The sequence below is a fragment of the Mugil cephalus genome, chromosome 1 (genome assembly GCF_022458985.1).
Source record: "Mugil cephalus isolate CIBA_MC_2020 chromosome 1, CIBA_Mcephalus_1.1, whole genome shotgun sequence".
Taxonomy (NCBI): Eukaryota; Metazoa; Chordata; class Actinopteri; order Mugiliformes; family Mugilidae; genus Mugil; species Mugil cephalus.
Window position 1 is genome coordinate 7,521,016 of NC_061770.1, and position 23,657 is coordinate 7,544,672.

The 23,657-nt window shown below is 42.4% G+C and overlaps 2 protein-coding genes across 2 annotated transcripts; one reads left to right on the top strand and one right to left on the bottom strand.

Moving 5' to 3' along the window:
* The first annotated feature begins 290 nt into the window (after positions 1–290).
* On the top strand, positions 291–9,861 carry LOC125014353 (lysine-specific demethylase 9). The gene is made up of 7 exons (XM_047595345.1): positions 291–938; positions 1,305–1,972; positions 5,150–5,287; positions 6,928–7,070; positions 7,157–7,324; positions 7,467–7,575; positions 7,670–9,861. Exons 1-7 carry the CDS (start codon positions 362–364, stop codon positions 8,204–8,206), a joined length of 2,340 nt encoding a protein of 779 aa, XP_047451301.1. The 5' UTR covers positions 291–361; the 3' UTR covers positions 8,207–9,861.
* Positions 9,824–22,571, bottom strand: ptpn22 (protein tyrosine phosphatase non-receptor type 22). Its single transcript, XM_047595333.1, has 26 exons — positions 22,202–22,571; positions 20,803–20,911; positions 20,437–20,513; positions 20,238–20,333; positions 20,079–20,117; positions 19,806–19,877; positions 19,559–19,618; positions 19,177–19,319; positions 16,855–16,921; positions 16,676–16,753; positions 16,379–16,465; positions 14,998–15,475; positions 14,829–14,915; positions 14,660–14,731; positions 14,371–14,442; positions 14,146–14,282; positions 12,824–12,851; positions 12,308–12,400; positions 12,052–12,120; positions 11,858–11,958; positions 11,686–11,713; positions 11,341–11,403; positions 10,958–11,055; positions 10,839–10,869; positions 10,661–10,744; positions 9,824–10,577 (listed from the first exon to the last, which is right to left on the bottom strand). Exons 1-26 carry the CDS (start codon positions 22,301–22,303, stop codon positions 10,516–10,518), a joined length of 2,433 nt encoding a protein of 810 aa, XP_047451289.1. The 5' UTR covers positions 22,304–22,571; the 3' UTR covers positions 9,824–10,515.
* Positions 22,572–23,657: the final 1,086 nt, after the last annotated feature.

Consider the following 23,657-nt stretch of genomic DNA (forward strand, 5'->3'; position numbering starts at 1 on the left):
TGACGCACTGTTGCCGCGAGACATTTAAATATTACTTGTTTTTAAATATGGCGGCTTCCACCAGCTGTAGATGGTAATGGTTGCGCTCCCTCTCGCGGCTAGGATTAAGTTAACCATTACGTCAGCTGAGCAGGGGTGCGTGCGTGCAAAGTCGCACGCAGTCAGTACAATGTAAACTTCAACTCCCATGTATCCCGGCAGTGTATACAAACCACATTACCCAGAGTGCCGCATGTCACGCATGTGCAACAGGCTCAAAAACGTTCAAGTGGACTACAAATGAACGGCATAAGGACTACAGATTGTCGGTGACCTGCGCAATAGCGGCCCCGAGTCCTTTAAATGTACCGTACGTGCAAAGATGGCAGCTCAAGTCGACTTGCTCCGTGCGAAAGTAGAAGACGAAAGGGTGAGGGACAGTCTTGAGAGATTCATCAAAGAGAGGAAGAAGAAGAAGAAGAAGGACCTGTCACCGTCGGCTGACAGACGGGAGAGGTCCGAGAAAGAGGCGAAGAAAGTGAAGCTCCATCACCACCACCATCATCAACACAACCACCAGCACGCTGATCACCGGGGCCACCAGCCGCATCAGCTGCAGCAGAATCCCAAACCCCACCACTTCAGCCCGGAGAAGCATGTCCTGCACAGCCACCAACATCACCACCACCTCCACAGCAACGGTCTCAGCAACGGTACAAAGAAGAACTTGCAGCCCACTTTTCCTGCGCCTCCGCCGCGGAAGGTGCCGGAGCAGCTCCCTAAGAAGCGAGCGGTGCCCTCCCAGCCACCTGCGCTCTTCACTTTCACGCCTCTCAAAGTGGTCAAGGCCAAGACCCAGGAATTCAAAGAGAAGCACAGGGAGAAAGACCTGAAACTGAAGCTCAAGAAGGAAAATGCGGAGGCGAATGTGAAACACGCGGAGCTGAAGAAAAAGAAGGGTGAGTTTTATTATTGTTTTGAATATGAGTGATATTTCTGGGGGTGGGGGTTGATCTGAATATTTATTTGGGTAAGTAAAGGGACAAGCACGAGTATGTGAGGCATTTGGATATCCCATGTTTTAATCTCTTGACAATTAACAGGTATAGTAATAAAATCATAAAAGTCATAAGATACATGTGTTGGTTTGAGATCTTGACTACAAGATCATTGGCTGCATGGCAATAGATGTGTTTGAATGTACCTTACATGAATGAGCATTGATAATTTAATATTATGTGATTTTAATATAGAATTGTATGATACAATGATCAACTGCATCACAGAGCATGACACCTGACGTTCATCCTTTCATTTGTCTGTAGAGCCCAGGCCCTACAATGAGAATGACAGTTCTCTGACGCTGGAGGAGTACCTCCTCAAGAAGAAAAAGAAGAAAAAGAAGCATCATGAAGATGAGCACAGTGCCAAGAAGGTCCGATATATGCACAACAAAGCGGTTCAGACTGTATGTGCAGGACTTGGGACGGACCTTTCGCTGCCCATTCGTCCTGATCCTCCTCTGACCGCCAGCGCGAAGCAGGAAAACAACTGCCATCCTTGCAGAGACACTGTCGACAACCGCCCGCCCTACCTCCATGCTCTGAAACTGGGCAACGCCCCCTTCCTCTCCCATCAGGACCACTACATCCGCAGCTCCTGCCTTCAGACGGGCACCCGTTATGGACGCTTCATACATGAGGAAAGGCAAGCCAATGGAGGGGGATTAGTTCTGCATGCCTATGCCGACGAGCTGGCCTGCCTCAGTCCTGCTGAGATGGAGTGCTTTGCCCAGGACTTCCTGGAGTTGGCCTTCGCTGAGAAGTCCAGAGGCGCAGCCACCTATGCCTTGGCAGTGGTGCACAGTTCGGCCGCGTACCTGCCTGACTTCCTCGACTACTTTGCCTTCAACTTCCCCAACACGCCAGTTAAAATGGAGATACTGGGAAAGAAAGACATTGAGACTACCACCATTGCCAACTTTCACACTCAGGTATGTGGAAAGGTTAAGAGGTCCTGCTGACCTCAAGAAAGGTTTTTGGCTAAATCCCGCACCACCTCAACAACGTAACAGATGACAGGAGTGGACAATTGTTATTCTCAGGGTCGATTTTGATTGATTTGATTGATTTTAATGTGAATTATGGAAAAGTTTCTATTTTACAGATACAAAGCGTAAGCAATTACACGCAAATACTACACACTGTCAAGCAAAATCCCTACTGGTCAAGCAGTCTGGTGGGGAGTTCAGTTTTCTGTGTGCAGATGTTTGTTGTTTAACAGCTGTTGCTCACCTGAAACTTGAGCCACTTGAGGAGTGTCTGTAGCGATCAGACACTTGCCTGTAATTGAAAGAATTTGATTTGATCCTTCAGTTAATGGACCTACTGACTACTACTGGTCCATTAATTTACCTTCACATACATAAAATAACTGTAGGGTTTTTTTTTATTGGGTAATACATACTGTGCCGCTTTAATGTTATTGCACTCTTCGGTATTTTCTACGTTTCTGAATAGAAATTACTCAAAATACCAGTGGGGTTTCACACCCTGAAAGTTAGCATCAGGAATCTTTGTCATTCTCATATTTTATGAATTTCTGTTGTCAGATAATGGAAAGATTTTGAAATAATGATAAGTGCTCAGGATATCACCCAACAGGAATTCACTTCCAAGCCATTCCCGAGCTGCTGCCCAATGTCATCTACATAAATTGAAGCATAAGCACCAGATACAACCGGTGAAACAGCCTGTTTGGAACACAGGTGGAAGAGAGTTGAATGAATAATCTGTGTAGTATTTTGATACAAACTTGAAATACACCTTCTGGTAACATGCGAGAGCTTCTTTAATATGTTTCAAAAGCAGTACAGCACGGAACCTTTAAACATCCACTGATCAGTTATGACTGGTTAACTCATTATGATGGTAGATTTCAGCGGGTGGGAAAGATTCTATAGCAGAAACAGTTTGTCATCAAAGGCCATGTGGTACATGCAGGAAAAATAGATTTGAGCAATGTTGACAAGGGGCAAATTGTGACGACTTGACTACTGGTTCAGAGCATCTCCAGAGCTACAGCTCTCGTGTGTCGTTCCTGGTCTGTACTGGTCTAAGGAACGAGGAGCAGTGAACCCAGTGACCGGATCATGGGCAATCAAGCGAGCCTGTCTAGGATTCTCTGTTCCAATGGGGGAGCTACTGTAGCTCAGCTGAGAAATGTTAGATCTGGTAGAAAGGTGTCGATACACACAGTGTCTCATAGTTTGTTTTGTACAGGGCTGTGTACATGCAGAACAGTCAGGCACATTTCGCAGTGGACGGGGTCAGCCAGAACACCCTATGACGGTGACATAAGCATCAGAAGTAGACCACGGAGTGATGGCAGAATGTGCGTGGGTGCCACTTAGCCGGGGAGCATATGGCACTGGGATGCAAGGAACACCCCCATGCCACGTGCTAGGTCTGCACCAATGTTCAGGTGGTGGTAGATATCAAAACAACATCCGCTTAATTCCAGGAACCAGGTGTCCCCGAAGAACATCCTCAGTGTTATTCAGTTCACCTGTTGGTGGTTTTAATGTGGGCTGATCAGTGCCTCGTGTGTTCTCAACTGTGAATTTAAATGACCTCCGGAACATTTTTGCCTCCTAGTAACTGACTCTGTCTAAAGTACACCAGCCAGTGTAAAAGCTGTGCTCGTGACACCTTGTATCTGTTCCTAAAGGATTTAATGCAGCTGGTATCATTCCTTGATGATGCAGGCTCATATCTACACCCACTGGCTCAAAAAGATTGCATTAAGTAGAACTAGTGAGTCAGTGTGTCTGCATATATCGATCAGCCACAACATTCAAACCACTGACAGCTAAAGTAAAATTGTCCGTCTTGTGGCAATTCAATATTCTGCTGGAAAACTTTTGGACCTGGCATTCATGTGGATTTTACTTTGACATGTACCACCTGCCTGGACCAAACCAGACACCTCCACCCCTGAGACAGAGACACACACAAAAATGCTTTAAAAACAACAAAAGAAAAAAAGAGAGAGAGAAAATTCACTAGATCCCAAACTGATTAAGTATCTGTGGGATGATCCACAGAGTACCCTCCCCTACACCAATAGGATCGAAAGGCCCCCACTAACAATATCCTGTTGCCACACACCACAGGACACCCTCAGTAGACCCATGTCCATTCTCTGATGAGTCACAGAGCAGACCTGCACAATATTGGGAAGGTGGTCATAATGTTATGCCTGATTGGTGTATGTGTGATGTTACGGCTGCAGACGAAACAGAGAGCTCAGCAATTTTCTGTTTATGCAGGGACAGTAGACCTACTGTGATCATTTCACTGCTAGAGAGTCCAGAGGATAAATGATGCTCTGAGAGCAGGATGATTGCACTCAAATGCTTTGCTGTATGTGCTGCACTCTATAAGGTCAGCACATAAATCTGGATAGACCCCTAGATAGGAAGCGGCAGTGTTCGCATCATTTTCCCGGTACGGTTTGAGAGTGCCGCTTTGGATAGGAGAAAATAGAAAATATTCCAGTCGCATCTGTGTTAAATATCAGAATGATGTAAGTGTACGGTGCCTTAAATAATTTTGCAACAAAGACTGCAGTGTGCCGTATTAATCAGTTCATGTGGAATAAATAAATCTACACATCATACCATGACTCACAGGCTACGATATTTAACGCCTCTGCTAGGAACACATAAGTATGTTAGAAGTCCATTAGTGTGACTGTAGGGACTTTCCTATACTGTGTTTGTTGGAGCCTTTTCTGCTGCCAAGTTACAACTAAGAGGGACTTTGTACACAGAGTAAAAAGGATCTGGGTATGACGTAGTACTGTAGCTATTAACCTGATAATGGTGCCAAGAGTACAAATTCTACATCTAGTCTGAAGGGATAATCAGATATGAGTGACATCAGAATTTGTATTACTGTATATATGATATGATGACAATACAGGTCAAGGAGGTTGGAAAGTTTTGATATCAAATACACAACCATGTCTTGTACATGTATATTTACTGCTGTGGAATGAATTGTTTCCTTACATACTTAAAAAATGAATAAATCTATATAAAATAAATCTATACTTTTGGTAGGTACAGCTGCATGCTGAGTTACATTTATCATTTCTCCTGTCACAGGTGAATCGGACTTACTGTTCAGGAACTTACCGAGCCGGTCCCATGAGGCAGATCAGCTTGGTGGGAGCCGTGGACGAGGAAGTCGGAGATTATTTCCCAGAGTTCCTTGACATGCTGGAAGAGTCCCCGTTTCTCAAGGTGAGAGAGATACTTATTTTTGGATCTTATCGATATTAGGGCTGAACCGGGAGGAATGATTGTAGTCTAGCTTGCTTACACATTTTTAGTTTAACTTCTAGCCCAAAGGTGGCTTTGTGGACTGGAGTCACAGGAGGAACAAGGCTTGAACGCATTACAGACGTAGCCTACAAGTGCTTAATGCATTGCACAGTTTTTGCTGTTTTGTGATCAGTGTGTTTGCACATTTAATCTGAAATAAAGTGATGCATACTGTTATATTAAAGTGATTTAACTTATGTAGGTTGATTAAAAATAGTCGGTATTAAAATAACTGTGTCTTAGCCAGAGGGTACATAGAACTGACTTACAGGGGAAAAAAAAGTGTCCTAGTGTCCTATAAAATGACAGGTACAACTCCAAAAATGTCAGACTTTGTGTATTTCAGCAACAGTACCTAAGTGGACTGGTTATTACGTTTTAATAGTATATACACATTCTTTCAGCCCACTAGTTAACAAGTGGACTCAAAGAAAGAGCATACAGTACTAGTGGAAGTCATATAGTCGAAGCTATTCTAGCATCATTCATTTAATTGTAGTTGTGTTATTATTAATTGTCATCATCGGCTTCACTTATAACCTTCTTGCTTTGTTTTGTTCTCTACTTCACTGTCTTCACTGCAAAACATTGCATCTGCTATGTCCAAAAATATCACGTAAAGTGTCCAATTTGGTTTCCGATGTTCAAAGGAAGACTTCATGACTCAGTTATGCCCAAAACGGAGAAGCAGATGATGGGTTTACCAAAAATATAAGTTGTGTTAATGTGTTGGATAGAATTGACCTTTTATCAAAATTCTGAAAATAGGGAAACGTGAAGGAAAAAAGGAACTGCTCCTGCTATGGCTTGAGCATATATGGCTGGGAGCTGAAATGGGACATTGACATTCATTCAACATTTATTTTCAGCATTGTCCATCTATTTCAGTGTTTATGTTGGATAGGTAGACAGGGAGTGAAAGCAGAGAGCGATATGCAGCAGCTGGGGGTTCTGCTGCCAAGGGTATTTTTTACCCGTGTGGTATGTACTTTTATATCTCTGCCATTGGTTTACCCCACATTAAGATTTACTGCTGACAGAAGCAAAAGGATGAACGCAGGGCTGTACAGGAGCATTCTGTGTGCCACTAGAATGACTGCCAGTTCCCCACATGTACGAACATACACTGATCAGGCTTTATGACCACCTTCCTAATATTGTGTAGATCCAAAACAGTTGTGACTCATCAGAGAATAGACATGGGTCTTCTGATGGTGTCCTGTGGTGTCTGGAACAGGATGTTGTTAGTGAAGGTCTTTGGGTCCTATGGGTTGAAGGGAGGGGCCTCTGTGGATCATCCCAAAGATTCTTGATCAGCTTGGATCTATTTGGAGGCCAGGTCAACACCTCGTGCTGTTCTTCAGTTTTTTTTTCAGTTGTTCCTACATTTTTGTGTGTGTGCCTGTGTCAGGCTGCATCCTGTTTAGGATGGCTGCTGCCATCAAGGACTGTCGTTACTATGGGGTGGGGGTGCATGGTCTGGTCCAGGCGGTTGGCACATGTCTGAGTCACATCACTTGTGGTTTAACACTCACAGCTCTTTCTTCATGTCCCCTCAGATGACCCTGCCGTGGGGTAGCCTCTCCAGTCTGAAGCTGGACTGTCGTTCTCAAAGTGATGATGGGCCTATCATGTGGGTGCGACCGGGAGAACAAATGGTACCCACTGCTGACATGCCCAAGTCTCCTTTCAAACGGCGAAGGTACAAACTGACCTGTGAACGAAATCTATGAAGTGTAGACACAAATGACCCAGCACATTTTACCACTTACTGTTTCGTTTGTTTAGGTCAATGAATGAGATCAAAAATCTGCACTACCTGCCGAGGGCCAGCGAACCCAGGGAAGTTCTGTTTGAGGACCGGACTAAGGCCCATGCCGATCATGTAGGCCAGAGTTTTGACTGGCAGAGCACTGCTGCTGTGGGTGTCCTGAAGGCAGTGCACTTCGGAGAATGGTGAATATCTCGTGGCATGCGTCATTAATAGGTGTTTTGGTGGCAACATCTCATTCGGTCAATGACATTTGTGATGCCATTGGACTATGTGGGGAAAGTTGCAAAATGCGTGCTTCATACCTTTCCTTTTAACCTCAAACAGGAACAACCGACCTCGGATAACCAAAGATGTAGTGTGTTTCGATGCCGGGGACTTCAGTGAAGTTGTCGAAAGGCTGCAGCTGGATCTGTATGAGCCCCCAGTGTCTCAGGTGAAAAGTGTTCTACGCAGCGTACAGTAAGATGTTTTCACTATCAGTGAAGAATGCAATGAACTAAATGAAAAAATGAAACTTCTGTGTGCAGTGTGTCCAGTGGGTGGATGATGCAAAGCTCAACCAGCTGAGGAGGCAAGGCATTCGCTACGTCCGCGTCCAGCTCTGTCACGACGACATTTACTTCATCCCGAGGAACGTCATCCACCAATTCAAGACGGTGTCCGCGGTCTGCAGCCTCGCCTGGCACATCCGCCTCAAGCAGTACCACTCCGAAGACACGGACAAGAAGGAGGAGCAGCGACCCAGCGACCTCAGCCCCACCTCGGGCCGAGTATCCTTTTCCTCCCCCGCCAGGCCAGACGCCACCATAACCCCCTGTGCAAGACCACAAGGAGACAACATCCAAGGTGGGGTGGCCAAAACGGAAGAACCAGAGTTCCAGAGGCCAGCAACGCCTTCCCAGGAGCCTCAGCCAGCCCCTCCGCAGCCCACCAAATCTGCCCACCTCCCTCCAACATACCAGGATCCCCATCTTTTCTTGGCATCAGTCCACTCTGCATGTACGCCTTCAAAAGAGCCCACCCTGCCAAAAGCTCACGGCCACACTGCGGACTTCCCCAAATGACATTTTAACCCCAGAAGCCTCACTGTGGGAGGAGGCACAGAGCAGTAAAGTAAAAGTAAAACTAAGACTGAGTCAATCAGGAAGACTTTCCACTTAAATTAATCTTTGAAAAAAGGGTTCCCAGATGTTTTCTTTTTCAGCCAAAGTATATCCTTCAAAAGGACTGTGAAGTACTTTTAGTTGTTTTGTATTGCTCGCACCTTCCTGGAGCTCTCCACACCTTCAAAAGGTGTGTAAGATGTAAAGAAGCTATTATTTTTAGAACCGTATGCAACATGTTTTTAATTTCCATTGGAGGTTGAGATGTTTTCGACGAGCTTATTTTGTGGAAAATTTCAAGTCACTTTGGCAGTTGAAAAATAAGCATGATACTGTACAGCTATATTAGTTTCAGTGACAAAGGCATGTAGACTAACCTCACCTTGACGATCTGTCAGATTCAGAAGTCAGTTCGCTGGGCATTGCCGTGAGATTGAACTTCCTGGTCTGCTCAGTCAACACAAGCTAATTATCAACTATAAAAACATTTTCTTTTCAATTAAACGGGACACATATTCATTTAAATCAACATGTGATTGTCCAATTAAACTGCAAGCACTCAAAATATTTTCTTCAGCTTTATAAGTTGCCATTTCTTATTTAAATGCTTTTCTATACAGCACTTTTTTTTCTTACTTTCGACAAAGTATTTTATTTATTCCCTTGAGCTAAACATATGAACACAGGTTTACGCAACCAGTGATGAGTATTTATGCCTCTGAATAACGAAAGAATAATGGCTATTGCTCTTGGCAATAATTTTCTCTTGTCTTCATGCGTGGAGTATGTATCCATGATTTGTAAATATTATGTTGTTATAGCTGAGCGTAAGTGAATGCCGTCACTTCGTTTGATTCGGTCACACTTTTAGTTTTAGCTGGTGGTGTCACCAGATTGATGAGGCCACTGTTGTACCGTGCTTGTATTTGTGTGGCTTTAGATTTGGGGGGGGTTTCTAGGTTTAGCTTGAGGTCTCCAACTTATTCAGTCCTAATATATCTTCACATGGAGAGTCACAGTTCTTCTGAACCTCAAGGAGTCCTCTCTAAAGGAAGTGATCATGTTGCGCTACCTTTGCCCTACCATTGACTACATCTTAGTGCCTTGTACTGTACATGGTTGACTCCATTTAAAGCTGAGCGGAGGTTTATTTGTTGATTAGTAGGGTGGTAAAGTGGGGGTTGGCCAATCAGCTTCTTATTTAATTATTGTTATTTATTAAAATAATGTTACTCACATGATGCTTTCAAGTATCTCCATTTGCATGTCAACTAGAAGCAAAGAATTGCTGCGTAATAACGTCAAGGGAAATGATGCCTTTTGTACATTCTAGATTCAGGAAGGAGTTGTCTGTTTGTGACGTGCTCTTAACTTACTAAATCTACGTAGAAATAAAACTGGCAGTTCCAGCGCCGTCATGTCTGCCTTCTGTCATGTAACGTTGTGATGCTCTGATGATTTCTGTTAATGTTTGTATGTTGATTTCTGTCAGTCACCCGGTTCATGGGTTGCTATATACAGTAGAAATCTGGATCCAATGTTGTTCAGCTTCAGAAAAAAAACCCATTAGAATGCATAGACTTTTGATATTTTTTAATAAATAATTTTGTATGTTACCAGTGTATGTAATACCATTTAACCACAACTCACATGCATAATCAATATGCATTACATTCCAGGGTGTGACCTGCAAGGAACACTAAATAATTTTTTTTTTTAACAGAAAGAACAACCCGGAGGGACCGAGATAAAATGCTATACCTGATTTTCTTATTTCAAGCATCAAAGGCACACACAGTGCATATCTAAATAAATTCCCCGTGCGCCGAGTTTAACAGCATCGCTTCGAGCATTAAAACAAGAAGTGTCTCGCTGTAGACTGCTAACTTCTGCAAACAAATTATTCTCCAGGCTGATTTGAGCCGCTGAATTTTTCAACGCTCGAGTGGTTGCGCCCTGGTGTTCAATGAGGGACTGTTCAGCGATTAAAATCCACAGTGTGACCTGCTTGAACAGACCAGAGCAGGTTACAAGGCACTTCCTGTTTGTCCTCTTGGTGGTGCTACTGCACGCCTCCTGACGCTCCTTGGATTGTCAGTCGGCCCCAAGACAAAAGCAGCGACCTTTATTGCCGTGGACAATCTTCTGCTGGAAAAACTTGTGTAAAAAAAAAAAAAAAAAAAACTCCAAGTCTTTTTTGCAATGCAATGTATCATATTGGCCAGCATTAGAAGAAAAGCTCCTCTTTTACGTGTATAGAGAAAGCGGCCTCAGACCCAGGTCTCTGGATAACTCCTGGGGCCTTTTGGCTTTGCAAAACGCTGCCCAAATCCTGCAGAAGGTAAAAAATGGTGTCATAAATATTGCATGTAAGATTGCGTCATATATTAATGCCACATTAATCTGTGGGCCTACCGAATTTGAACATTGAAGATAAGGCGCTGTGTGACGGAGCTGGTGCTCCAGGTTGAGTAGGAGGCGGTGGAGGGGGGGTTTTAGCTGCGAATAAAGCGGGTTTTGTTGGACAAATTAGCTTTCCCACAGAGCTGAGTGCATTTATTGACTTCTCAAAAAAGAAATCAACTTCACTTACGCTTTTGTTTGTGTTTAAAAAACTTAAGACTCTGCACAAAGGAAACACAAACACAAGTTTAGCCATGTATGCTTTAAAAAAAACAATCCTTAACCATCAAGAAGATGTGTTGCGTGTACCTTTGTTCTAGACATGGACTTCTCTGTGCTTTTGTCTAATTTGTTTCCTGATTTGTCAGCGTTCAGAGGGGCTCTGTGGTTCACGTCGAGCCGTTCCACTGTTCAACACAGAAACAGAAAGGAAATGAAGCCATCTGTTTCGTTTGTGGCTGTGCTGATGGCGATCCATTTTTAATACAATGTTCTCCTCATGTCAGTTTTTTGAGCTTGATTAGTCACATACATCACACAGTGTTATCATGAATCACCAGAGCCTCATGTGCAGCCACGCATGTTGGTGCACAGGATCATGTGTGCATGATAGCATGTGTCTATTTATAAAAACGTGTGAGAGAGCGGCTACTGTGTTGTGTGCGAGGCCTTTAATGTCTCAACAAACTCACCACTTCCTCCTCCAGCTACAACCACAGGGGGCGGAGCGTGCGGCTGAAGTGCAGTGAGGGGCTCTGCAGCGACAAACACAAAGAGTGAATAACGCGATCACTTAGAATGATCACAAACAACTCACCAGCACTTTACCAGCTTTAATTTTCGAACACTTATTTGTTAAAAGGTGCCTCCTTGTGGGAAAGTTTGGTACTTTTCATTCCACGGCGACCCGCATGTTGTTGTCTACACTCAAAAAGCCACACAAAACAATCTGTCACCATCAACCCCCCCACCACCCCTCACGTAAACTACTGCAACCACACTCGGTGGCACATAGCATGATTCTATTGGTGGCTTACCTTGTCTTGTGCTTTTAGCTCGAACACTCTGGAGGGTGTTACAAAGGAAAAGTGTTAAAAATGAAAATTGATTCACTGATTGAGAGGTCGACAAGAAAAGTGACAGTGACTATTAACGCCGTCTATTTTTAGAATAACGCGCTTCAGTTCTTAGGAAGATGATCACCAATACCTTGCTCCTGTTCATGACGCCATCGAGGAACGTCTTGGGCTGGGCAGTGCCGTCCCACTCGGACGACATGCCCACCCTCGCCGAGAGGTTTCTTGTTGTTGCTGAAAAGGGCAGAATCAACGAAATCAAACTTCTGCAAGATAAAGCATCGTTCGCTCCCTGTCTCTCCTCTGACGAGGAAGCGAGATACTCACTTTCCTCTGTGGGGATGATGAAAGACTCGGGGGTTCTGTCTGGAAGGGGAGGCTCCAGGCTGTCCTCAACTGCACAATTAAATATGATCATCAGCATTTTAAAAAACATTCACATTAGGACACAGCTGCTTCAGGTGTCGTTGTGGAGATAGGATTTGGAAAAGGAGACACACATGCCTGCGAATACCTCTAAAAATCACCTCAAAGCCAACATCAAAGCTAGATCTTGTTGCATCATTCCGTTTGGTGAGCTTACTTTGAGGAGGATGTGGGTCCAGAGGTGGACAGTAGGGGCGGAGGTCTGGAGTCGCATTTGATGCGAGATCAAGATGTGTGTCTGGGGCTGCAGCTGTCAAAGCAAAACACGATGCAGGTGGAAATATTACACACGGTGGGAACGTTGACATCACTGTGTAATTTCTAACGGAATTTATTAGGAGGAGCGACTACGAGTTCATGGCCTGAGTTAGAAGAAGTTAAGTTACACAACCGTGCGGTTCATCTGCCACTATGCAAATGTTTTATGGTATTCAGTGTGAATATTGCAAGTCAGTAGAGTCTGAGAAGGGTGCACAAAGAAGAAGCTCGTCATTTTGACAGCGATGGTGACGTCAGTGCTGCCGCTGTGGACGACTTTCTGCACGTCCAACCAGGCAGCTTCTACAAAGAACAAATCTGTGTGTGTCCGCCTTCTTCTACCTCAAACCACAAAATCAACAATCACTCCTCACAACATGTGAGTTGGCAAGCTTCAGCGTTAAAGGTGTCTCACCTGTGAAGGTCATTTTTACTTTCAGACTCTACAAGAAAGCAAAGGATATTGCTGTTATGTACACGAGTAATATTTCACAAACAGGACATGTTCAGGTTAGATTCTAGAGGTCTAAGTATTTGAGGCACCTCTCCATTGTTGGATCACTAACAAATATTTTCTTTATATTTAAGTAAAATGTAAAAGAATCCTTCACCATTACTCACAGAGATAAAATCTAACCACTGCAGCTACCATCATTTACTTAAATATATGAAGTAACAATATTCAACAGTCTACCTTCATCTAAAGGACAAGAGACTCTTCTTTTATTGCACAGAGGGAAGAGAACGGTGCCACTAATCCGAAACTAACAGGGCAGTTTAACACCTTTTTTTTTCTTTTCTTTTTTTAATCTGATCGTCACATGACACAACATCTACATGTCATGTGACCAGACCTCATGCCATAAAGCACACCTGAAAATGGCGGGTGCTCTCAGATGAGAAACAAAGCATAACCAACAGTCGTCACTAAGTTCAGACATCTGGTTATAACTCGACGACTCGGGAGACGATTAAAAGATGCACCTGAAATCTCTGTCCAAAAATAAGGACCTGCTAAGAGTTGTTGTTCCCCTTTTCACTGCAGCGCAGCACCAGAGGTAGGCACACACTCACGAGACATGTTTTAGGTACTGGTCATGGTGAATAACACAAATTAGCCACTGCTGCAATTTATATCATTCAGAATATGATGGTTTTATAAAGTATAACTTTATCTTAATACTTAATAGGAACATTCTCGTATTTCTCAGCAGCGAACTAACCACACAAATGAAATGGCCACTTCTGTTTAATTGATGTATTTTTTAATTCATTTCTTTTTATGTATTCTATATGATTTAAGCACCTCTGGAGTACAAGCGGTTATAGAAAATGTGAATTATATGATTATATAATATGAAATTGCTAATGTTTATTATGCTAAGAAAAAGTTTCTCCTTCAGTCTTGGTTTGGTTTCTCTTTGCTTTCATTCTAAAATATAGTGCAGACATACACGGATCAGGAACAACACTGTAACCACTTTCCTTGCGTGGTCAATGATCGTGTCCATGATATTATGGTGTATCGTGACTATATCATTGTTTCTGACTTCAACTGATAATTGTGACAGATATGCAAACATTACGTTTAAGTTTGCTAAATACACACGAGATGATGAATTTCCTATTTGTGCAATATTCGGTGTATGCATGAATACAAATCTAAATTCTTCAAACCCGCATGGCCCCCATTTGCAGGGAGGCGCACATTTGACAGTGAAGGGGAGCTATTCTCACCTTACTCCTCACAAAGTCCTTTGATCCATTCGGAAGTGGGTTGGCAGCCACTAGTGAGTTTCCAGACCATTCGGAAGACATCCCTATTTTGTGCTGTCTCACGGATGGCGTGACGTTTGACCTCTGCTCCACAGCAGCTGAAAGACAATCAATCGATGAACTTCATCATATAATTTAGTTTCTTTTGTTGCTTACGCGTTTAGACGCGTTGCATTATTGCGTTACCTTCATCGACAGCCAACTCATATGACTCCGGGGTTCTCTCGGGGAGTGGGGGGACAGGTGAGGGGGGGCTGCCTACGAATGTGGAAATATTAATCATAGTTTACTAATGACAGCGTGCTTGTTGCATTGAATATATAATATTAACGATTTGATCTGAAATTTAGTGAACGGAAACAGTAACCAGAGATCAATGGATAAAATAATCTTGTCCTAACAGGATATTTCTAGAAAATAAATTCTAGAGAATTTCTAGAATTTTTGAAAATCTTGTACATTTAAGTGTCCCCACCTCCCAACTCCCTGACAGGCTCAGCTGCAGCATTGGGTGGAATGATAAGCCTTTCATTTGGATCCGAGAGCGCTGAAAGACAAATTGGGAACATTTTGAAGCCTTTCACAGTACACCACAACAAGCTTACTACAATGACATGTACAGTATCATGAGAAATATCACCAACCTGCATTCACATCCAGCACGTAGGATTCAGGGGTTCGTTCAGGCAGTGGCGGAGGCGCGTCTTCATCGCCACCTACTGCAACAGCATCTACGAACCACACGAAAGAAGAAAATGAAATTCGGCTGCGAATGTTTGTGCTGCTCACCTTGAGACGCGCACAACAATTTACCTGAGGCAGGTTCCAGAACCAGGTCATTCAGACACAATGTGGGCGCAGTGAAGATTGGGCTAAATGTCCAGGCGTCGCTCTCTTCAACGTGGTCCACGGATGCCGCCCCTGAAGAAGGGGAGCTGATAGGAGTGTCAAAGTAGGGGTCCTCCACCATCATGCAAACGGCCGCTGCCACACCGGACGAGGGTGGAAGGCTCGCTGATGGCACGTCCTTGCTCTCCTGTATCTTCTCCTCTACTGCAGGGGCTCTGGTGGCCTCGGGTAGGGTCTGGATTAGCTGCCACTGCTGTTGGTCCCACTGCATGGCCTCAGCCCTCAAGTCAATAAGACTCGCGTTCGGAGCAGAAGGCAGGGCAGTGTAGTACTGAGGTAACGCCTGCCTCTCCTCTTCAAGCAGGTGCTGGAATTGTTGCATCAAGTCATAGTCCTCGGTCAGGTATGAGAATTCACTTTCATTGAGAGCAGATGGGACCACCTGGCCAGTTTAAAAAGGAGGATGAAACCACAGGATATGATCAATGAAGACAGTCTGCATGTATTTAATAATGCTTGGGACGTTTGTCTGAGCTGATTTATGTAGTAAATAATAAATTATAACTATAATCCATGTTTATAACTATACTGAACCAGAGATTGTGCAATAACCTATATATAACGCAATACCTGATTTCCCTTCGGCGATGAATAAAGTAATCTATCTATCTATCTATCTATCTATCTATCTATCTATCTATCTATCTATCTATCTATCTATCTATCTATCTATCTATCTATCTATCTATCTATCTATCTATCTATCTATCTATCTATCTATCACATGCATAACTTCATTATTTTCATACACTTGCATATATTTCCTTATATATTTCTCATCATGTGCAATAATTTATTCTCTGTAGAGGAAGAACTCGGAACACAGGTTCACTTCACTTGTACATATTGTTATATATATATTTCCTATATTTTTTACATTCTCTTACTTATTCTGATTGGTCTTTGTTCTAAACACTGGTGCACTTTGGTTTGAAAAGTAATTTCCCCCTGGGATCAATCAATAATTCTGCTTCTGATTCTGAAATAAGCGCAATATTAAACGGCAGGCAAATGAATGTTCTCTACTGTACGAAGACATGTTTAGCTGCAAGTAAAGCAGTGATGGTACTGACTCATGGTTCATCTTTGAATCACCCAGTCTGCTGTTTGATTATTTTCCACTGCTATGTGACTCCTCCGATGTGACTCCAGTCGACATTAATATTACTAAAACTAAAAGAAAGCCTGCCAGGGCTGTTGCTTGTCTTTTACCGACGGTTGTTCTTTTCACTTTTAGTGGAGCACTTTATTTTAGTTATTTCAAGGTGTGTTGCCAGTTCCTCACCTCATTTTGGCAGGTCTGCGTATCCATGGTCTGCAAATATCTCTGAAACAGGAACTTGATGGTTCTGTAGACCAGCTCATATTGTTCCTGAGGTTAAACAACACAAAAACTTGATCTGTTATGTGACAGGGGCCCCGGGGAGTGACGCACGAAACACAAACCATCAAAAGATGCTTGACTGATGGAAGAAACTGACATTGTGAATCGCTTGAAATGTGGTTATGCCTGATGGAAAATGTCTTCTATGCAAATCTTTTTTTTTTTTTGAAAGAAAAAAAAGAAAAGAAAAACAAATACCTTCGTTTGAACCACCGACGGCCTCTGAGTTCTCATGTTTTGAACTAAATCGTAGATTCTGAAATCTGAAGTGATCATCTATAAAAAAAAAAAAAAAAAAGTGCACCGAAACGTTACCGTTAAATAAATATGTTAGGGGAAAAACAATGAGCATGAAGTGCTAGGACTTAATGTCTCACCTGTCTCCTAAGGAGGTTCCAGGTATAATCAATGGCACACAGGGCTCCCGTTCTACCACAGCCAGCACTGTAAACACAGCAGCATTTTGCAGCGAGTCTTAGTATAAGGTACAGGAAAGCGGAAGAACGCATCAGACATTATGTTTTTGTTTTTTGCACCGATTGTATTGTCCTGACAAAAATATTTCCCCTTCAGTAGCAGTTGAAAGAGTTTAAAAAGGTCACAAAAGTTTATTAATACTTAAAAAGCCAAGTATCAGCAGCAGTACTTGAAATTTCACATTCACTTCAACCAATAAGAATGAAAATGACAACAAAGGGTTTTTTTTTTCCCAGGATGAAAAGTTCAAAGAAGTTGTGTCATGGTAATCTCCCTCAGAAGTCAAAAAGGTTTTCATACCATTGTTCTACTGCATTTTTACAGTTACTTATACAGTGTAGTTATTCACTACATAAATATAAACTACATTTTCAGCCAACACGAAACCAAAGAAAATGGTTTCCTTCGTTATAGTCTCAGGTATAGTTTTATGTGAAATTTAAATATCTGACCAAATGGGTCATACTGTACAGTCTGTGCACCATCCACCTTTGCAAATCACTAATGTTCCTTTTACGAGACTTATTTCTCTGAATATCGTACAAAGAAGGTCTTCTATTCACACATGTCCCTCCTAACCTATGTACACCCAAAAATGAATAGAAAGTACCATTTTACACTTAGAGAAGAAACAAGAACTGAGCACAGAACGTTTTGTATCTGCTCCCCCATCACCAAGTTTAACTCATAGTCATATTGGGTAAAATCTAGAGGTGGGTTTCAAATCAGCCATAGTTTGAGTAGTGGAAAACTCTACATTGCAAATGCCCGCACGTATACTTAAAATCTAGTTGGTTGTTGGCTAACCGCCTACACACATTTCCTGTCTAAAAGAAAGGGAGGAGGTGTCTAACCACTAAGGCCTAACGTAGGGGACATATATACCCGGCCCACAAGCAACCGGCTACCAAAGCAACTAGCTGATCAAAACCAAATGAGATTTTTTTTACATTTCTGCTTTTGCTAAAGTTGTCACACAGAAGAGCAGAATAGAGACAGTTTATGGCCATTGCACGGTTACAGTTTCTGTGTATTCTGATACTTCACCAAAGCAGCCCTCTAGTAATAGTACTTATTAGAATAATATTTATTATTAATTTTGTAAGCACTTCAGGCTTTAATATTATGTATAGACCAATCATCCACAACATTAAAACCACTGACAGGAGAATGAAAACAATATTCACCATCTTGTGACCATACACCTGGCATTCGTTCAGATGTTACTTAGACACAAGTAAACAAACATGTACACACGTAAAATGGTTTAGGAACAACTCAAGGAACATGAAAAACAGCACAAGGTCTCCAAATTCACTACATCCCAAACTCATCAAGTTTCTGTGGGATAAATCACAGAGGCCCCTCCTGTAAACCCAAAGGCCTCCGCTAACAACATTCAGTTTCCAGACACCACAGAAGGACCCATGTCCACTCTCTGATGAGTCACAACTGTTTTAATGGCAAAAGGGAGACCTAGACAATATTAAGATGGCGGTCGTGTGATTGTTCTTTTACCTTTAAAAGTTCAGTTAAGTCATATTTCTTTGCATGAGAGAGTGGAATATTACTGTTGCTATATTTGGAAAAATTGTGGTTTTTAAAATTAGTTCACAAGCTCGAGGGCCTGGCCTTTTTCCACTTGATTGAACTTATTTTGCATTACTCACAAGGTCTTAATATTCAGTTTTTGTTTGATTCAATAGCAATGTTCAGTAACTTAATTTGAAAAAGTGTCAAGTGACAAAATGTCACTTGTTTAGGAACGCTCTTACAGCAGTGCTTAGTATAGTAAGCACTGTTGTACCGTTTAAGACCGTATGTATTGTTAGGAGCTAGATATAAACAAATGTGAGTTGTCTGCATAGAACTGAAAGTTATCCACCATGACAAGAGAGATCATGTACAATGAGAATAATAAAGGAGGACCAAGCATGGAGCCTTGTGGATCGCCACGTGTCTGCCATGCAACTTTCTGTGAATGATTTTAGAAGGCCAGTTGATATTTGTTATGTATGTCCAATAGAAATCAAATAGAATCAAAGAAAGTTTTAGAAATAAATATTGCCTGCAGAGTTTCAGCACACTTGTTAAAATGGAATAGATTTTTGTGAGAAACACTGAATACGTCAAACGTTTGGACACACCTTCTCATATGATTCAATGAGAAGGTGGGTCCAACCTTTTGACCAGTAGTGTATATCAGTAAAATAATATCTTGCCTGCAGTGGATGCAGATAGGGATGTCATCATGGTCCTGATAGGAGCGCATTTCATGCAACATGTCCAGAATGGGAGGAATGGTGTCTGGTACACCGTGATCTGGCCAGTTGACATAGTGCAACTGTTTCAAAGTTCGGCTACACTGGAAAAATTAACAGTGCAAAACATTTTTTTCAGAACACATTAAATACATCAGCTTAAAATGAAACACATTTACAACACCTTTTGCAACCATATGAGTGATTTAAATGTGTCTAAGCTTTCAGCAGCTGCCCTCAGTCTTGTAGCAGTAAACAAAACAACAAGAGATGATAATCTTTCACTTATGTCAGGAGAATTTCCCTAGCACTTATTCTCAGTCAGGGTGTGAACACTGCTTACGTTGCGGTAAGTCATCCTTAACGTCCTTGTCAAATAGTCTCCTTTGCTTTCCTCAGAATCCTGCAAATAAAGAAAATCTTAAAGCTAGGCATTTATACTTGCTGCTTAAAAATTACACTGAATTTATTTTACATTGTCGACGGTGCATATTAATAGTACATAGTGTTGCATAATGACACAGATGCTGTGTGTACATTTTAATGTCATTATATGTTCAACAAAGCTTTCAATGTGTAAAAATACTCACACAGTAAACTGTAAAAGGCTCACAGACGAATGTCTCCTCTTGGTTTTGTGGCCAGTAGACCTCACATTTTTTCTAAAATAGAAAAGACGGCACTCTTTTTTTTCAAAACCCTCAAGCAAACAAAGCAAACCTGCATTACAATTACACATCAAAGTTACCCGTGCAGTGGCCTAGCGTAACGGTTAAATCCCAACAAAGCTGGACATGAATACACATACAAAGGCAAGGCAGGATACTAAACTAATTGTCTAATTAATCTTGTAATTTTGTTACCTTTCCCATCTCAAATTCTCGACAGGCCATCACAACGACCTAGAGTTGAAAAGGAAAAGAGAACCAAGATAAAACACGACAACATCTTCAGCGTCACCAAGTTAAGAGCACGTTCTCCCAAGAATGATGTTAAAAACATCTTGTGTCTGCAGGCAGTACCTCTATGTTATATTCCCAAATCATCCTCAAGAAGTCCAGCACTGTGTGAGGTAGGGGACCCTGAGTGGCAATGTAGGCCCTGGAACCCGTCACTCCCTGTACACAAAACGCAGCTTACAGTAAGATCTTAGTACACACCGTATATGTACAGTACACATCATTCCAGCATGAACAAATTCAATTTATACTGCTCGTTTACCTTGATGAAATTGGCATTGATATAATCTGTGCTGTTTTTAGAGGTGGCGAGACTGAGCTTTACTCTGCTGTGGTCAACTGAAAAGAGAGGAGCGTGGATTTAGGTTGTTTTACACATAACCAATGATAGGGGCATCACTTGTTTTGCGTAATGCAATGGAATGACGAAACCCAATTTACTGCCCACACCATCTGCAATAATACTTGAACAGATGTGCGGGAACCCGTCCTCGTTGTAGTCTGATATCTGACGTGACACATCTGTCAAAGCTGCTTTTAATAGATACTCAGAGATTATTATCATGTTCTGGTGCATAAGTATACGGCATACCACAGTTTACATAAGTCAGCACTGAGCCATTCTTACAGGGGACGATGTCCTTGTATCGGTTCTTCTTGATGTTTTCCTGCTTTTCCGCTGCCTTGGTGGTGTAGGTCTTGTCAGTGCGGTACTTTATGGACTGACTTTTCAACCTCTGAAAAACACGACAGAAATTCAAACTAACCACGCAGCGTTCTACTTCGGTGGTCTAGTCATAAATTCTTTGAAGCTGCATCGACGTCAGAGGACGCTTGAGTCACTTTAAATGAAGGGAAACTGCTTTTCAGACAAATGCAATACTAATCAACAGTTACTGTCACAATGTGCGTGTGCGTAGCCATGTTTGTGAATCTTACATTTAATCTTGATAGCAACTTTGTGATGTAACGGAGAATAATGTTCAAACGTACCTTGGTTTACATGGAGGCCTTTTACAAAAGAGTCTGTTTACCCGATTTTAATTTAACTTCCCAAAATTTAAAGTTTGCAGGTAACTCATAGATAAGCATGTGAAGAATATGAATGAGAATCTTTGGACCTCTGAAAAAAATTAAATGGGGGTGAGTGCTTTCAAGTTACAAATCCATGACAGCTGTGCATTTTGTAGCTGTTTCCTCCCACAGGAGAGTGGGGGAAAAGATGCGTCAGGTAAATCACAATTGAGCAATAGTCACGCATGGCCAGATGAACAATCTGTGACATATTGAAACCAACATGACGACCCCACAGACTAACAGGAAACTCATGAGGTAGAGTGTTTCACACTCAACTTAAACCCACAGCGCGGCCGAGGCTTGCGAGGCTTGTCAAGACACTGGTCCTTTTGTTCCAAGGCCAATTTTTGTCCAGTTCCCAAAAGTCTGTTGAAGGCCTCGCAGACCATCTGCACCTCTAACACCACAGAGTGCTTTTTGTCTTTAAAGGAAGTGATGCAACTAGCCTCTTCCTCTGGAGTGTGGCAGCAGAGGGGCAGCATGTGAAGAACACACTGCTGTCCTCAGGCACTGTTATGTCACTGGTCTCCATGCCAACAGCCCCCACATGTCGTCATCCTCGGGCTCAACACTTATGAGGGAGATTTTTGTGTGTGTACATGTGCCTGTCGCAAGTGATGGTCCTTGCTAGCTTTTAAGTGTTAAATTGCATTTGCTCACGAGTCTTCCTCATTAATGTGTCCTCACTGACAAGCATCAGTACAAAGAGGAAGCATAAAAATGGCGTTGGGACCGTTATTACAACAACACCAGGGTACTTCCTTGATGTCTTTTATGAAAACTTAGACACATGGCAGCTTATGAACTTTCATTTTCATTATGTTTACTGACAGTATATCAGTATACAGAAACAGCAGTATGTATAGGGTTTGTTAAGATGTGACAAGGAAGATAAAAAGGAAAATAGACTAAGTTTTCGAAGTTCACACTTGATCTACTGCTTGACTCACCCCAAACTCCCCAGCGATGGCATTCGTTGCCTCTTGGTCCACAGCCTCCAGCCTCTCCTGCTGGTCCAGGAAGCTCCTCAGTATCCAGGCCTGCTGCTCCATGGCTGGCTGTACACTGCCTGGGATGGGGCACCTTTAACAGGCATGTCAGGACACAAAGGTCCTTGTCCACCGGTCATGGAGTGGGGTTGTCAAGCCTTAGGTTTCCGGGCTGTGGCACTTCTGACGCTGCTACACAGAGCACTTCTCTATTGCAACTCTCACATCAAGGAACTATTGTGAGGAAATATATGAACTGTCTTAGAGGAAGCAAGAGTAAGCTGACAGGTTCTGTGGTCAGATTAAAAATACTGCCGCGCCCCCTGGGTCTCTCTTTCTGGGTCCTAAAGTCACCCGGGTGGCTGATTGCATGACTGAAAGTGTCTCGCAGGGAATGAAAGGGAAACACCCACTAAAAGACTGAGCCGCACTTTTGTGCACATAAACAGCTGATCCTACCTAAAGTCAGAGTGCAGTGCAGGCAGTCTAGCTTGTTGGGCAGCATTCAGTGAATGCAAGAGGAGTGGAGGAGGGATCAAAGCAGAGAAGGAGCAGAGGCTGAAGGAGTGGTGTAGGAACAGCGTGTCTGACAATCCTGAAAGTCCTGCTGCACTGCTACATTGTAACAGTATTCACATTTTATCTGTACTGTACATACTTTTTTCCCCTCGAAGGGTGTTTTTTCTTTAAATTAATATTATTATTCTTAAGTGTTATTTAAATGTCTGTGTATTTATGTGTGCCTTTAAGCCGGGGGTCTCTGCAAAATTTCGTTATGTCCTCATAATGACAATAAATACTCTTGATTCTTGACACAGTCACTCAGTTTGCACTAACTCACTTAGTTGTCTGCATTTATCCACTTTATGTGTACTACAGATTTAATATTTTGCATTTGAGATGAAATGCTACTCGTTTAGTGGGTCCGCAACCACATTTCTAATTTGACCAAACAGGCTTTAAAGAGAGGAGTTCTGGTTTAAAGGACCATGGCCCGTAAGTCACCCATATAAGTCCTGCCTTTATTATATTATATTTTAATAATATTTTATCATATTTTTATTTTAAAACATAAGGCAGTTTTCGAAGGACATATTGAAAACATTCTGATAATACACTAGTGCATCTAACAGGTGCTGCACACGATCTCCGTAGTACAGTGACATCTAGTGGCTCTGTGATAAACTAAACTAAGCAACCCATCAAATGTGGAACAGCGTGTTACAATTTATTTGACTCTTTGACATTTGGATGTGGCGAGATCATCATATCATATCATATCATATTGGATGCAAATAAGACACTCAGGCAGTCCGGCATCAGAACAAGTGAAACCACGATGCCATTTAAAATGCAGTTGCCGAAATGGTTTCGCTTTTGTGGTTTATTACATTTGCTCATTTTCTTCTCTAAGTGT